This window comes from Gymnoscopelus braueri (assembly GCF_963280865.1).
Source record: "Gymnoscopelus braueri genome assembly, chromosome: 10".
NCBI classification, from domain to species: Eukaryota; Metazoa; Chordata; class Actinopteri; order Myctophiformes; family Myctophidae; genus Gymnoscopelus; species Gymnoscopelus braueri.
The window spans coordinates 45,560,297-45,577,796 of NC_137611.1; the positions used below are offsets into that span (position 1 = coordinate 45,560,297).

General features: G+C 41.2%; 1 protein-coding gene across 1 annotated transcript in view; it reads right to left on the reverse strand.

Annotated features, from left to right (window-relative positions):
• LOC308093616 (receptor-type tyrosine-protein phosphatase N2-like) overlaps positions 1 to 17,500 on the reverse strand; it is a gene marked incomplete at both ends in the record, with an annotated part of 233,685 nt that overhangs the window by 39,257 nt on the left and 176,928 nt on the right. Inside the window, 2 exon segments of the mRNA XM_080439948.1 lie at positions 1 to 145; positions 10,497 to 10,709. The exon segment at positions 1 to 145 is cut by the window's left edge and continues 1 nt beyond it. Of these exon segments, the coding sequence (XP_080296074.1) occupies positions 1 to 145; positions 10,497 to 10,709 (358 nt within the window).

Genomic DNA, 17,500 nt, shown 5'->3' on the forward strand with positions numbered 1-17,500 from the left:
CCGAGGGGCTGACGGCGGCGGGACCCCCGCCGTCGCTGAACTGCGACGACACGCTGTTGATGCGGGAGGAGAGGGGCTCCGAGGGGCGCTCTGCGGCGGAGGAGGAGGAGGGGGGCTTGACGGCCATGCGCTGACGACACAGCTCCTACAGAAAGACAGGAAGCTGTGGTTAGAGCAGTGGTTCTCAGACATTTGCAGTGGAGGAAAAAGTACTACATTTTCTTTTTGCTTAAGTGTAAAGTATCAACACTGCGATGTAGAGATACTCTGATGCTCTTGTTAAGTACAAGTCTGGAATTCAACCTTTACTTAAGTAAAAGTACAAAGGTATTGGTATCGAAATGTACTTAAAGTACCAAAAGTAGAAAGTAGTCATTATGCAGAATGTCCCATTTCACAAGTTTTCAAATGTATATATATTTTTTTGAAAATAGCAGATCTACAAGCTCATAATACGTCGCATCGCGACGCAGTGAGCTTATGGATCGGCTATTTTCAAATGGACAAAATGTGTTTAGGGCTGAAGTGGTTAATGTTTGTTTTGAAATCAAAATCTACAAAGTAACTAAAGTTTTCAAATTATTGTAGTGGAGTAAAAGTATAATATTTGCCTCTGAGATGCAGTGGAGTAGAAGTAAAAGTACTGAAAATTGGAAATACTCCAGTAAAATAAAAATACCTCAAAACTGTACTTAAGTAGAGTACTCAGGTAAATGTACTTAGTTACTTTACACCACTGAACATTTGTCATGTGAAGGACCCCCCCCCCCCCCCTGTTAAAGGATTTTTTTGGTTGAACTACCCCTTTAAAAGCATGCAGTTAGTGACAAATCTGTACTAATGTACAGTGACACAAAATACCTAAAAGCGTCCATATTATTATTATTATTAATATATTTGTAAAAAGGATGCCTTAAACAGAAAACCATGTGCATGCAAGAAAGAAACATCATCTCATCTCATCATCCGTCTGAGTCACCTCTCCTCCTGCAACCCTTGAGCAAGGCTGCTGAGGTTGTGTGTTATGCAGGAACATGCAAAAGCATGACGATGTTGACACAGAGCTTTACTCCCATTTAGCACTGGATAAACAGAGATTAAGGACGCGAGGTGACTAGACACACGCACTCATGCACGCACACACACACATACAAGTAAAAGTCCTGTATTAAAAATGTTACTTGAGTAATTGTACCAAAGAATCAGCTTAAAAATATATACTTACAGTACCAACGTTACTTGATTAGTACATTGATTAAAAGTACATGTCAATTAAAATATACGTACTGTACAGTACCAAACATAGAAGTACTCATTATACAGAATGGCCCATTTCACATTCATATTGGATTGTAATGAGTACTGCATTAATGTGTTCATCACTTTAATATCGCAGGTGGGGGTGGGGCTGATTTTAATTACTTTATGTGCTGCTGGGTAGATTAACCATCATCATTTATCACTTAATGTATGTTTCATTTCCATAATCTAAATCTGCAAAGTAACTAAAGCTGTCAAATAATTCTAGTAAATTAAAAAGGTACAATGTTTCCCCTGGGATGTATTGAAATAGAAGTATAACGCATTGAAAAATGGAAATAATCAAGTAAAGAAAAATTAGTGGGTAAATTCACTTTAAAACACTATACTGTACCTACAACACTACCACATGTTGGGTAAACATCAGTGAAAGCTTGGCACTCATTTTGACTATCACCTCAAACGCATTAACCCGTTCGATCCGGGAACGCATCTGCGTAATTTTAGATGTCTTTGGCTATTCAAAAATAGCAGATATACAAGCTAGTAGATCTGCAATTTTTTTTTTAATCTTTTTTTTTTTATACAAAAAAATATTATATGTTTTTTAAAGCGAACGTTTTTAACTAAAATCTCTGCTTATTTTTTTTACTTATGTTGCTATAATATCAGTGGTTCTCAATGTATTTATGTCATTTATAATTACATTAATGACCCCCCCCCCCTCCAGAAGCAAAGATTTGAGTTACAAATGTTCGCTCTAAAAATATAGATTTGCACACATTTTTGCGATTTTTCAAGAGTAGATCTACAGCTATGAGCTTGTATATCTGCTATTTTTGAATAGCCAAAGATGCTGACAAACATTATTACTATTATTTTTTGCACTTAGGGGTTGCCAACTACAGTACATGAAATTCAACTGCGTCGACAACTTGTGAGCTTGTAGATCGGCTATTTTCGGGCAATGACAAACGTAGTATAAAAGTATAAATCAGGCTTTGATGTACAACCTCGCCTCTCCGTGCTCAAGGACAGCGACTGTATCTGTATCTGGCTGGTCATCTGTGTACGTTAAAACGCTACAGATTAGCTGTACAGTGAGGGTGATTGACGGTGGAGTTAATTTGAGCAGTCCTACATTAGTCTGCGCGCCTGTGATGTGATTAATATTCCCGCAGGTTGCCACGGAGACAGTGATGTATGGTGCTCTTGGCTCTCAGCCTCCGTATACCGAAGCATCAGGGAGTCAAACACAGCCCTGAGCACAGTGGTGGACACAGGACTCAACTCAGTATGTACAGTATGTACGGTCTATACTCCTTCCGACCCTCCAAACTTTTCTCCGGTAAGAAAAGTTTTCACCCAAGCCCCCAGAACCGAGATGTTGCATTGAATCGCATTGGACATGCTGGCCGTTCATAGGTACTGCAGCTTATTACGGCCCGGGGCACGACACATGAACGAGGGAGAACGGTTTCACCAATGGGCTCGACTCACGAGCTTGCGCACGGGGTTGCGTATGGAGGTGACGCAAAACGCGTCACCTGAGCACAATTACTCTAGATGACCAAAACAAAATCGTCATTCCGAGCTCAATTATTTTACAGTGTAGATTGGGGTCCCAGAGCTGAAAAAAATTATCAAATGGGGGTCTGTGGTCTAATGCATATCAAACTGGGTGGTCTTTGAAATTAAAAAAGGTTGAGAATCACTGAACTGAACTGAAAATCGTGTACACATGGTTGCAATTGTAAAGCCTCAGACCCAAATACGTGTCCACTTCGGACCGCTGGCGGCCCCCGGACCTCCCCCCCTGCGCGTTTTAACAAGCCTGCAGGGTGAAAGCCGCAGCAAATCTTTTACGATGTAATTAAAAACGCGCCGCAAAACGGCTTCCCCCGAGAGCCAATTAGAGCGCGAGGAGGAGGAGGCGAGAAATTGGAAGGAATCATAGAATCATATAAAGGTGGGATGAGTTTAGAGAGTGAAGCAACACACATTTAATCCTCCTGTTGCCCTGAAGACATAATGTCTTCATTCTGCACCTATTGATTTTGGGACGAAGAAAACTGTCACACGTGTGGTAGATGCCGGAAGAAGTACTCACACGGATTTCACAACCTGGCGGAGGGATATAATAACCAGAAGCATAGACCCCCCCCCCCCCAAAAAAAAAAAGTACAACAAAGTACACCCCCTGGACATAACGCTAGTATGTAGCAGGGACTTACCCCCCAATCCAACCCTTGATGCTGAGTGCCAAGCAGAGAGGCATTGGGATCCCATTTTTATAGTCTTTGGTATGACCCGGCCGGGGATTAAATACCCGACGTCTCAGTCTCAGGGCGGACACTCGTATTTATACAGTATTATGCTGCTTTTTACATGCCCCATTCCATCACCTTTCTCATGGCTGCCTGTATATGTACGGTGTATGTATGTATATACATTTTTCTTCACTTTGTGAGGAATGTTTGGTTTTCTGACTTTTCTGACCCTCGTCTATAATGCTTCCCCTTCCCTAAAAAGGGCGTTTTACCCCCTTTTCTCCCAATTTAGTCGTTATGCCAACTAATTCCTCCCCCGCACACATTTGTGTGTTGTCACTGCTGTTGTATCTCGACTCACCTGCCAATGAGGAGCCCCCAAAGGGAGGACGTAGGGCCTTCGTCCTACTCCTCCCGCCCAACACTCCCTGCTGACAGGTGCCGCCCCCAGCCCATATAGGAGTACATGCAGCGATGCATATCACCCTCCCGCGGTGGATTCGTACCCACAATCTCTGCGGTGGCGGGCAGGCCACTTTACCACTGCACCACCCGAGCGCCCATGTGACAATAAAGCTGATTGTGTTTCTGAGGGACTGTATCTGGCCTCATGGGTACCTATTAAACACACAATCCACTTTAAGGGATTTAATGCATTAAGACCGGGAACGTATCCGTGTCATTTTAAGATTTATTTGGTTATTAAAAAATAACAGATCTGCTATTTTTTGAAAATGTGTGCAAATCTTTTAATATATATATATATATATATATATATATATATATATATATATATATATATATATATATATATGTGTGTTTTAAAGCAAATTTTTTCTACTCCGATCTGTGCTTCTGGGGGGTCCCTGGAACAACATATTTTGAGATAGGGGTCTGCGGCCGAATACATATAATTTTGGGGGTCCTTGACATGAAAAAGTTGGAGCACCAATGGCAACATACTGTTAGGATTTAGAAAACATGTATTTGGCCACGGACCCCCATCTCAAAATATTTAGTTCCAGGGACCCCCAAAGGCAAAGATTTGAGTTACAAATGTTTGCTTAAAATATATATATATATTCAACGATTTGCAAAAATGTTCAAGATTTTTCAAAAATACCAGCAATAGATCTACAAGCTCATAGCACGGCACCATGTGCTTGTACTGTATATCTGCTATTTTTGAATAGCCAAAGAAATCTAAAATGACACAGATGCGTTCCCGGTCTTAATGGATTAAACACAGAATCCACTTTAAGGGATTATTATTAGTTGTTAAAGCACCACATGGATTAGAACCACACTATATTTCTAACCTCCGCTGCCCTCATTCAACTGCAGGCATCTTATAACCTCCAACCAATTACGTCTGTCTATTCCACAGTCCAGATTACATTTAAAGGGAGATTTGTGCTTTGGCCGCGTCTGCCCCAAGGTGTTGAAATCGTCGCTGTCAGATGGAAACCTTGTATGTACAAAACTGTTCCTTTTCATTATTGTAAAAACTTAAACTAGTGATAATAGCCAATCTACAAGCTCAGAACGCGTTGCGACACGATGTAAGCTTGTAGATTGGCTATTTTCACTACTTTTGTGAGACACTCTTGTATGATGCAGTATTAGGTATTGATTTACGAAAAAAACTAATTTGAAACATGGAGATACAAGGTTTTTGCCTGACAGCAAAATTATGCTTTTTATTAAGCCTTAAAGCGGCACTATGTAACTTTTTAATGAATAAAATAGGGGTGGTTGTATTTTCTCTCCCTGCTCTTGAGACATTTAGATCACAGTCAAAGGTCATGTCTCACCTAGACACAGGATCTGACACAAATTTTTACCTGGTCATGATTTAATTTATTTATTTACACATAATATGTCCTGATGAAGGCCTGAACAGGCCGAAACGTTGATGAGCAATACATTCTGCAGCTTTTTGCAACTACCAGTGTGCAGACTTTATTCTTTTTCATGATTTAATTTATCCCCTAAGCAAGCAGGCAGGCTCTATTTGTTCAATGGTACACATTTCAGCACTTGCGCAGGAAACCGGGTTCAAATCCGAGGGGGAAGAGGAAAGTTACATAGTGCAGCTTTCAACATGTTAAAATGCCATCTTAATGCTGAAATGCGAAACTTATTTTAATGGATAAAAGGTTATTTTAACTAATCTGCAGTGGTGGAAGAAGTAAGAACTAAAAGTATACCACAGTGCATTCTGTTACAAGGAAAAGTCAATTGTATTCAACATTCTAGTTGCAGTTTGGTATTCCACTGGGAATCCCTTGCCACCATTTCCCTGGGACTCTTTGATTGACAAGCTGTGGATGCTGAGAGGAGACAGAGAGACGCAGCAATGTGCGTGCGTGCGTGCGTGCGTGCGTGCGTGCGTGCGTGCGTGCGTGCGTGCGTGCGTGCGTGCGTGCGTGCGTGCGTGCGTGCGTGCGTGCGTGCGTGCGTGCGTGCGTGCGTGCGTGCGTGCACTCCATGTTAAGTGGTCAGGTGGGTGGGCCGTGTGCATTTTCAGAGCATGCATGTTTATTCTAATGATCAATCAATCGATTGTGTCCTGGCTTGGATCAATATACTATTTATCACAATGAAAAATCATTTCCCACGGTATTTTTTTAACATACATTTTCCGGGGTCCACTTGCAATCCACCAGTGGGCCACTGTTATATAAACATGTGCCTCGTTAACGCTACAATATCAATCCCTCACTTTTCATGTCGTGTCAAGTCCAAATTACGACCAACGGGCCAACAAACCCCCCCCCCCCCTCTTTATATCTGCAAACCTGTGATGTGACAATAAAGAAGATTCTGATCCGAGTTTTAAAACAAAAAGTTACATGTTATCTTGGTTCTTGAAAAAACACACAGGACATGAGATGTTGTGATCTATGTTTATTTTTTTATTTATTTTTAAATTTCAGTTCCTAATTGCCTGCCTTGTGCTCAGATATTCAAATGCAAGCAATTGTGGGATAGGAGTCTGGCGGGTGATGAGTGAGAACCAAACATCTTTTGTTATGTTTGATCATTAGTCTAACAAAGGTAGAGCAGTTGTCCGTGTTTTAGAGGTGGTGTGAGTGGTTGTTGTTTTTATAACATTTTTAAAATAGCTCTATATTATGATGGTAATCATTGCTATAGAGTGTTTGTTCAGTAACAGGGGTCTCCCCATGTGTCCCCAGCTCTTTAGTAAACAGAAAATAAATGTTTAGGTTGGGATACCAATTCCATCCAATCAGTAGAGAGAACTCATACTGGATACAGGATAAACAAGTGAAACGTAAAGTGATGAGAGAAATAATAATAATAATAATAATAATAATAATAATAATAATAATAATAATAATAATAATAATAATAATAATAATAATAATAACAATAATAATAACAATAATAATCTGATAATTGTAGTGGGGGGGGGGCGGGTTCTCTCCTGATTGGATGAAATTGGCAACCTACCTTTTTATTGATTGAATATGTTATTAGGCAAAAAAGCACAGTTACATTTAAAATACTTTGTCTAAAAGGTCCGTTTCCATTGAGGTCCTTGGTGAAAATGTGAAAATGAATGTTCTGTTTACTGAAGAGCTGGAAAGACAGGGAGACCCCTGTTATTATCTATAGCAATGATTACTATCAGAATATAGACCTTTAACTTTTTTTAACAAAAATAAATAAAGACATATTGACCCTAATATCAGATCTCATATGGTAAGTATTGTGTACACGTTTTCATAATTCTATGATTCAAAATAGATGTAGTTTGAGCAAATCCACTGTTATTCATTTGTAAAGTATACCAAAATATATCAATTGAAAGGGCCAATTAATATTTGTATTATTAGCGTAATAGACAAACACGTCATTCAGTGAAAATAGGCAAACACGGGCCACAACAGGCAAATATTCGGAACCACAACACTTGTAGATTGGTTGTTTTTCTCTGTTTGACGTAAAACAAGGTGTATAGGGCTTAACACTTGCATGACTAAGCTATCAATATGACCGATTTTGAGAATTTAAAGTGGATTATCTTCTCTCATGTGGTTAATATGAATGCCCTTTATGGCATTTACTGACTAAACTTCTAAAAGGAAACTGTAAAGCAGAATGTAACATAACAAGATTCACACTTTATTAAATATAAACAGCATCAGCCCGGCAGACCATAAAATGAAAGCTATAACTGGGGTCCCTGAATCAATGTTCACAAGACCACTCTCTTTAGCATGGAAAAGGTCAGAGAGAGAGAGAGAGAGAGAAGAGAGAGAGAGAGAGAGAGAGAGAGAGAGAGAGAGAGAGAGAGAGAGAGAGAGAGAGAGAATTCTCAATCTAATTCCTTGCTTAAAAAGCCATTTCATATTGGATAGTGGAAATTAAATTTCACAGGCCTCTATTCCAGCTGAAGGATAATTACAGCAAACAGGAGGGGATGGGGAGGGGTAATAGCTTGGGGTGGTAATACGGAATATGTGAGGGACTAGCTGCAATTAACACAGGCAAAATAAGCACATCAACCCTGTAATGGTCCTAAAAATATCTGAATAATAATAAATAAAATTCAAATACAAAATAATAATAACAATAATAATAACTAGATAAGGGCGCTCCTCAAAGTGCAGGTCTGCACCAGGCCAGGTTGCCTACCCAGGGCCCAGGGGCGGACTTAAGGATCTGGAGGCCCCAGGCGAACGGTAGTATGAGACCCCCTCCACAGAATAGTAATTTCCAGTATTCTGGTGCATTTTGGGAGTTTGATACTTTTATCAGACTTTACTAACATGGGATCCATTAAAAAGCTAAAAGTAGGGCTACAGAAATGTATTTTATTTTTTTCATGAGGCCCCCTAACTCTTGAGGCCCCAGGCGGTCGCCTAACCTTGCCTACAGTTAAGTCCGCCACTGCCAGGGCCTGCAAACTTCGGAATATAACTAGTACATCTGTATGGTAGAGTATGTTAACACTTTACCTGCCAATCACGAGTATAACCGTTGATGAAAAATACACCCGTTTACTGCCAAAGTCTGCCATCCACGAGTATAACCGTTTACCGTTTTTTTGGTCTTTTTTTTTTTCAATTTATCCACACAGAACCAGAGATATCACAATCCAAAGATTTCTAGCTCCATTCACTCCTTGGTTAACTTATTACTTTAAAATCCTGTATCTCGGCTCCTGTGTAAAAAAAAATTAAACACTGGCACTGGGGGAAGTAAAATAAAAAAAACCCTCTGGCAGGGAATGTGTTTTAATAGACAATATAAGTATTCTATAAATACTTTGCGTACAGAGCAAATTGCTGGGCCTAAAAACAAATAAAGCAGTCTTCCCCACAGTGAATTAAGCACACACTATCATTGACATGAATACAGATGTTAATGTAAGCCTTTTACTACGCAGGAAACTCCTAAATAATGTCTTTGCAATCCATTTTGGGAGAGTCGGCAACGTCCTTTTCGACTGAGAAACGACGCACGTCCACAAATAATGAATACTAGTTTTCAACCGGAAGAAAGTGTGGTATAGATATTTTTACTGTACAAAAAGATTTGTAGGCCTTTTTTGTCCTTTATTTACCCAGAGAAAGGTACAGAGCACAGATGCTCATTTTCAGCCACGCCCTGCACACACACACACGCAAAAACCTGCGAGCTGACCAGTACAACTACAGTCCTACACTGTTGGCCAAAGAGCAGCTCCACTGGAGTAGTCGAGGGTTCAGTGCCTTGCTCAAGGGCACGTCAGCAGTGTTAGGGGGAGAGGTGAATGGTGGCCATTCACTTCCTCCTCCTCTAACCTTAGGCCAGTGCTTCCCAAACAAACGATTTGGGGGGTCCCCGAGAAGATTAGCTTAACTCTCTCAGTGCCACGCCCCGAGATATCCCGAGTTTTTCCCGAGTACCCTCCGTGCCAGCACGAGAAATCCCGAGTTTTTACTTTTGACTGTGGTCGCGCTATTCTGTTTATTTTTCATGATCACTTTCGCTTCCTGACTCCTTCAGACTCACCCAGAGCCGGATGTAAAAAAAAAAATTCATTTCCGGGTCACGTTGTTTTTCTCCGGTGATTTTCGGCCAGAATAGGGAAAGTCACGGTTTTTCACACGGTATAAAAAGCGAACGGAGAGGTCCACGTCTACTCTCTTTGGTCTGGGTGACGATCAGTCATCGTAGTCGTGTATCTCGTGTAATTTAGCCCGATCAACGATTGTCGAAAATGTCAACATCCGGTTATGACCGGATATGACGTGAGCCTGTTTGGGAGGGGGCGAGTGAGCCAGCGAGGTCATCAATGTGTCGATTTGTTGCTCTCTACTGGTAGAACTGTATTATGGGTTTAAAAACCCAATCAGATCATTTATTTGAATGAAAAATAAAATAAATAAATAAAATAAATAAAAAAAAACGCAAATTGCTGGCACTGGGGGAGTACTTTAAGAAAATACTCTTGGCACTGAAAGAGTTAATGTGCAACATTATTTTCTCATTCAACAGTAAAAGTGTATACAGGGTATCTGCACATTTCTGAAGTTACAATTTAATGACTTTTAAGATATTTTTTCATATTACGTATGAAAGAGGCAAACATTGTGAAAATAGCCACAATGGCTTGCACTGCGAGCCGTTGTGAGCTTGCAGTTCAAATATTTTCACAATATGTATCTGTGGAACTGAGCCAAACTAAATGCAATGCCTACAATTCCAAGTGGCTATCAGGGTGGGGGGTCCCCAGTTCAAATATGATTATTTTGGGTGGTCCCCAGTTCAAATATGATTATTTTGGGTGGTCCCCAGCTCAAATATGATTATTTTAGGTGGTCCCCTGTTCAAATATGATTATTTTGGGGGTTCGCGGCATAAAATGTTGTTTGGCTTGCTTTAGGCTACCGTTGTCCCTACTTCTTCCACCACTGAAGTGACACCAGTGGAACAGTTGGGTCCTCCTACCTGATAGGTGGCGGTAGCATCGCTGCCCGTCTCTGTGCCCAGGTTGGTGAGCTTCTCTTTGATCTTGTGGTGGGAGCGGTGCCGCAGGCAGTAGACCACCGTGGAGGCCAGCAGCACGCCGAGGATGCACAGGATGGACACCACCGTCAGGACCAGGAACTTGGTGGATTCCGCCTGGCTGTACTTGGTCGGAATCTGGTTGATTTGGCTCCCCTGGTGGCGGACAGGAGGATCAACGGTTAGAAACAGGGGAGCAAAATGTAATTGAAGAACATGAGGTGAAAACTAAAATCAGGTCACTGCAATTGCAACTCTTAGAGGTTGGTCAGGGCACCTGTTTGCTTCTTTTTTTTTTGCGGAGCCAGCCACTTCTACAAGTGGCTTTTGTGTGTGTGTGTGTGTGTGTGTGTGTGTGTGTGTGTGTGTGTGCGTGTGCGTGTGCGTGTGCGTGTGCGTGTGCGTGTGTGTGTGTGTGTGTGTCTCCATGAACATGAGAAGAACACCTGCAACTGATTGCAATACAAAGCTGCACCTAATTACACAAATGCAGTACCAACAGGATGGCACAGCGCGCCACTCACATGCGCCACTTATATGCGCACTGGCCACACACACACACACACACACACACACACACACACACACACACACACACACACACACACACACACACACACACACACACGAAGGTAAAGCGCAAATGCACCCACATGCACGCATGCACACACGCGCACACACACACGCAGCACATACGCGGCACACACACACACACACACACACACACACACACACACACACACACACACACAGGGCACACGTGCACACACGCAAGACCCGTCTCAGCCGAACACAAGCAGAGTCCTCACCAGATTTCACTTTCTGAATCATTGTTCTACACCCTCCCGAAGACCAGCCAGTAGGGGTCAGCAGTGAGAGGGACTACATGGGGGAATTAGGATTTGGCATAACGAATAAATTGGGAGAAAATGGAAAATGGAAAGAAAAACAAACAAAAGATAGTGAAGGGGGGTTCTATTTTGTGAAACATCACAGAATAGAAACAGGTAAAAACAAAAACAGATGTACTGTATAGCGTATGCACTGTATGTACATGATGTTTAGAACTTTAGCATTGTGTACATACAGTAAACGTGCTGCCATGAGACGAGATTTGAAGGTAGCAGCAGGTGCAGTGTTCAGGTGCAGTTCACTAAACCAGTGTAACAGGTATGGGACATACTGCAGGTCTTTGTGCAACAAGGAAAGGTCAAATCCACATAGGTACGTACCTCCCTTCTAAAGTAAGCCTCGCCGAGCCATGTGACCCATAGGTCAGGGGCATATCTCCTGTTTCTGTAGCGGCTTGAAGTGCATCCCCCAGCCATGATGTACAAGTACTGTACACCCCCTGGACAAGACGTCCGTAATGCTGAGTGCCATTGGACCAATTTTTTTTCTTTGGTACGACCCGGCCGGGGAATCAAACTCCCGACCTCCCAGTCTCAGGGCGGACACCCCCTTCTGGTGTATACATATTTTTTTTGTCCAGGGGGATGTGTTTCATCCATTCACATCAAGCTGACGGTCAACACAGTCACAAAAACCCAACAAAATCCATCACTGCCATCATCAGCATCAGTCTTACATCTCCACTGCCGTGAAAATAAAACCATTTAACAGGTACACAAGCCCGTTCCGTACTTAACTTGTGCGTAACAGCTAATCCAACATCTAAATGTATCTGTTTACAGAGATACGAATATGTTTGGCTTCCACATCACTAGATTAGTAGATTAGAAGATATGAATCACATGGTCTTTTTTTTTATATATATATATTTTTTAGTCTGAACATAAATATGCATGTCACTGCTTGCGCTAAAAGCATAATCACAGGCGCTTGTTCTGCCATCTGTGCCCGCCAGTATTTAGCATGCATAAAAATCCTCGTTTAACAAAGCCGTTTCCAGAGGTGATGGAAGAAGTAGTCAGATTATTTTTTACTTTTTTTTAAAGTAGCCATACCACTATATAAAAATACTCTGTTACAAGTCAAAGTAAAATGTGACTTGAGTAAAAGCACAAAAGTATTGGTATTGAAATATACTTACAGTACCAAAAGTAAAAGTACTCATTATGCAGAACGTCCCAATTCACAGATTTGTTTCAAAATGTGTCGCATTTTCGAAAATAGTCGATCTACAATCTCTACAACGCGTCACATTGCGCCACGTCGTGAGCTTGCAGATCAGCTGTTTTTGAATAGGCGAAGTATAAAATAGGGCTTAAGTGGTTAATGTATGTTTTATAATCCTATATTAGCCCTAGAGGTCGGGCGGACGGTGGACGTCAAAAACGTAACATGCGGACCTGCGAGGCGCACCGTTGCTCCGATCCACACCAAACGTGAGCTCGTAGATCTGCTATTTTCAAATATATTTGACGAATTTTGAAAAATGTCCTCTAGGTATATTTTGATGCCAATACCTTTGTACTTTTGCACAAGTAGAATTTGGAAACACAGGCCTTTTAAATGTATATCTACATTGTGTAATAGCTACGTTTACTTAAGTACAATAAAAATCAGGGTACCTCTTCCACCACAGTCTATATAATCCGGGGGAAGTTAATTTTCAGCGCGCTATTTATTACAATCGTCGCGCACACTGCCACCGAGTTCATTTCAGAGCCCAGCGAGCTCGAGATAATGGCTCCGTAGCATCTTTCTTTCTTTATTTTTAACCTGACCACTGGCAGTTGACAATAGGCCCCATAATTCCCCATTATTACACACTCCATAATGATCCTGACAACAATGCAAAGCCGGGCAGCATCGGGAGGGGGAGGAAAATAGGCTCTAAATTGCGGTCGCACCCCGACACACAAGCCTCCCACGATTCCCCCCACCGCAAAGAATTATCAAAGGAAATCAATGGCAAAATAAATAAATAAATGGAGTCTGAAGATGGCAATAATTAAGTAGGTGGTGTTTTTTTTTTTGTGGCATTTCTGCAGCACTAGAGAAAAAAGACCAAATTTCTCCGGGTGCAGCATTATATAAACGCCTGGCAGAGCTACTGATTATGTGCTGTTGTAATATTCATTTTAACTCGTATGACCCTGATTTCAAAGCCTGCTCGTACTATCTAGAAACATCTGCAAGGGATCCGAGCTTCACGGCAGGACCCACGCGTCTCGTCTGTCTCCAGAATCGTGCCTGATTTATACTTAGTTGTGCGCCGGTGTCGGTTACATCTCCACACTCTCAGAGTTAAAGACCTGTAAAGGTCCATTTGGTTCCTAACTATCATTTATTTTGCAGAGGACTGACCGAAACCCCCTCAAGGACCCCTGGGGGTCCCCGGACCCCACTTTGAGAACCACTGCTCTACAGGACACGATATTGTTCAACCCTGGGATGGTTTGTGAGCCCTTGAATATAAGTCAGTCCTTGAAGGGAGCGCTCGTTTTTCTTCACGTGGTAAACGATTCCGTCCACCATGGCTTGCCAACTCGTCGACGCACGCGGCCACCTGCTAACGGTAACTAAAACTAGTGCTCCTCTCCTACCATCCTAGAGGAAAACAACACCTTAAGGAACAGTCTAACTACTTCTATAGTGAGTGATGCCCATGGGCATACAACCAGAAGGAAATCATCTGACCTCGTTCCCCCAAAATTGTGTCTCAAACACGGGGAAAATGCATTCTACTATATGCTGCCACCATAATGTGGAATGACCTGCCAAAAGCCGTTAAAGATCTCGACTCCCTATCCAACCTCTGAACTAACCTAAAAGAATGGCTGACCTCAAAATGCAACTGGGCTTAGTAGAAAACCATAGAACGCCTTGGTAGTAGCCTCCTCTGTCTCCCGCCCCCACGACTCATTTTTTTGTAAATATACCTTCTGCTGCTATAGAGCTTTTACCGATATGTATTATGCACCATTGGCTGATCTATCAATCAATCAATCAATCATCACACTCAATCTGCTGGTCTGGAATGTCTGTATGGTTTCACACCCACCTTTCTCATTCACCTCCTAACTCATTGATTGGTTGATTGAATACATTATTGACGACTTCTTTAAAGTACAGGCAGTACAACTAGTTAAAACACGCCAAATGGTTGATACAAAAAGCCAGAGGCTAGTTTCCATCGTGGTCCATTAAACTGTCAACACTCACACATCTGGACAAAACAGCAATGCAACAAAAACTAATCAAAATATAGACTAATTCACCTCCTGACTCATTTATTAATTCACCTCCTAATCCAATTCAATCCTAATGAATTCATATTCATGCTGCATAGCAGAAGTGGAAATTCAAATTAAAGATATTTTTTCATTTGTTTTCGGGTACAAAATAAACCAAAAACAACAACAGATGACAGATCACCTCTCAGTTCAGTTGGCAGTAGGCTAAATGAGTATGAAAGGTGTCTTATCAAAAAAGTTCTGATGTCGGATGGAATATTTCGTAGCATGTAGCCCCCTTAACAGGAAGTGCACGTCCACCCAACAGGAAGTAGAACTCAACTTCACACGCTATGTCGTTACCAGACCCTTAGAGAGCGTTCCATCACGCTTTGATCTCGCCGCAAAGCGGGCTGCTATGGGCTGTAGTTCCAAACGTTGGAACTTCCTCATTGAGATAGACAGAGCATTTCCGCATTCCATTCTTACAATGGGAGTCTATGCTAGTGACGTCACTCTCATACTATAGATCACGCTGGTCAGTACGACATGCTAGTGAGGTTTCAATAATGTGCAGCACACACCTGCATATCGTTGCTGTCGTGTAGAAACCTTGTATATCTCCATATTTATTTTTTTCGTAAATTGATGCCCTACTTCGTCATACAAGACTAACAAGAGACATTTTTACTCAAGATTCTGACTAAAACTAAACTGAAATCAAACACCAAAAACCAAATAAAAGCAAAATGTAAAGATTATGTCAAAACTGCAACCACTCTACATCCACCCACCATCTACATTGACGACCCCCCCCCCCCCACACACACACACACACACACACACACACACGCACACGCACGCGCACACACACACACACACACACACACACACACACACACACACACACACACACACACACACACACACACACACACACACACACACACACACACACACACATACACACACTATGATTTTCATTCATCACACTGTAGTGCATTCAGCACCTTGCAATGAAAGGAAAGCATTAGAATTGAAGGAACGGGTAGACAGGAATGGCCCCAGCGCCACAAAGGGCCACACAACGGCGTTGCAGATGCATTGTGGGAGCTGTAAGACCCGTACAGTAAGCAGAGAGAGAGAGAGAGAGAGAGAGAGAGAGAGAGAGAGAGAGAGAGAGAGAGAGAGAGAGCGGCTGCATTGCTAATGTGACGCTAGCCTTGAAAGGAACCGTTGGTTAGATTTCTATGTGAAGAAGCTTATACACAATGGTGGACAGTAACTAAGTACATTTACTTGAGTAACGTTCTGTTTTCCCGCTGCCTTTGATTGTAGTAGTCTTCTGCACTGTAACTGTCTCTGTTACTTTTTATATTGTGAATTTACCACTTAAGCCCTATTTCAAATAGTGTAAAGAGCAGTTATACAAGCTCACAACGTGTCACATTTCAAATTAAAAATACTTTTCTTTTTTTTCAATGTTTGAATATTCATTTCAATACAGCAATGCACTGATATAAAAAATAAAATTACTTTGTAATTTGTACTTTTGACTACTTGAGTATTTACTTTATCCAACCACTTTCTTGAAAGGAACCGTGGGTAAGCTTTCTGTGTGAGGCTTTATAGGCTTATACACTCCAAACCAAATGGACCCAGTGCTGGGAAAGAAAAGACAAGAAAAGAAAATAAAAGAAAAGAAAAAAAGGATTCATAGCCTACTATTATGTGAAAAAAAAAACTCTTGGTGTTCAGGAGGGATTTAACCAGTTAAGTCCTGTTTCGAAAATAGTCGATACAAGCACAAAACATGTCGCATTACTGTAGATCCCATTTCTTTGCTATTTTTTGGGAAAAGTTTGAAATACTTTGGACAATCTTTGAAAATGGATGAAATATTTTCACACTTTGTGCAATTCTTGTGCAGTTCTTTCTTGTAAAGGAATGTTTTACAAGAGTGTTGTGAGCTTGTAAGCTAATATACTTTCACTATTTATGATTTTTTTATAGTGAAAGTAGTTATGTCTATCTGTGGGTTTTTATAAATATTGAATCAATGAAAAGTATTAACAAGACCTCGTGAATCAGTGGAGCAACTGGAACAAAGTTTATTTTGTCCCATTTCCTGTAAAGTAACAGTTTTTATACAGCGTCTGTATAATGAATAACTTTGCATATCATCTCTGTCGGGTGGAAACCATGTCTTTTCAGGATTCAAATAAAAAAATAGCAAAACAAATAGTGGATATACAACGTGACACGTTTTGTGCTTGTGTACCTACTATTTTTGCTGCTTTTGTGTGACACTGTACTATGATCAAGTAGGGCGTAGTTGATTTACCAAAAAAAAAAACGTAAACAGTTAAAACGTGGAGATAAGAGGTTTCTGCCCGACAGTGCTTCATAAATTAAACAGATTTCTAATCAGGGCCCTTTTCGTCACCGTGGTCTGGTTCCAGGTGACAGCATGTGGTATGTCGTTAACCCAATAGGACCTGGAACGCATCAGTATCATTTTTTGATTTGAGCTAAAAAGCATTATTTTACACTTTGGCTATTCAAAAATAGCTACGAGCTTGTAGATCTGCTATTTTTGAAAAATCGTGAAAATGTGTGCAAATCTTTGAATTTATATATTCTTTTAAAGGGAACATTTTTAAGTCAAATCTTTGCTTCTGGGTGGTCCCTGGAACAAAATATTTTGAGATGGGCGTCGGCGGCCAAATACATAATCATTTTGGTGGTCCTTGACATGCAAAAGTTTGAGCACCACTGATATGGAAACATACGTTTTTCAGAATA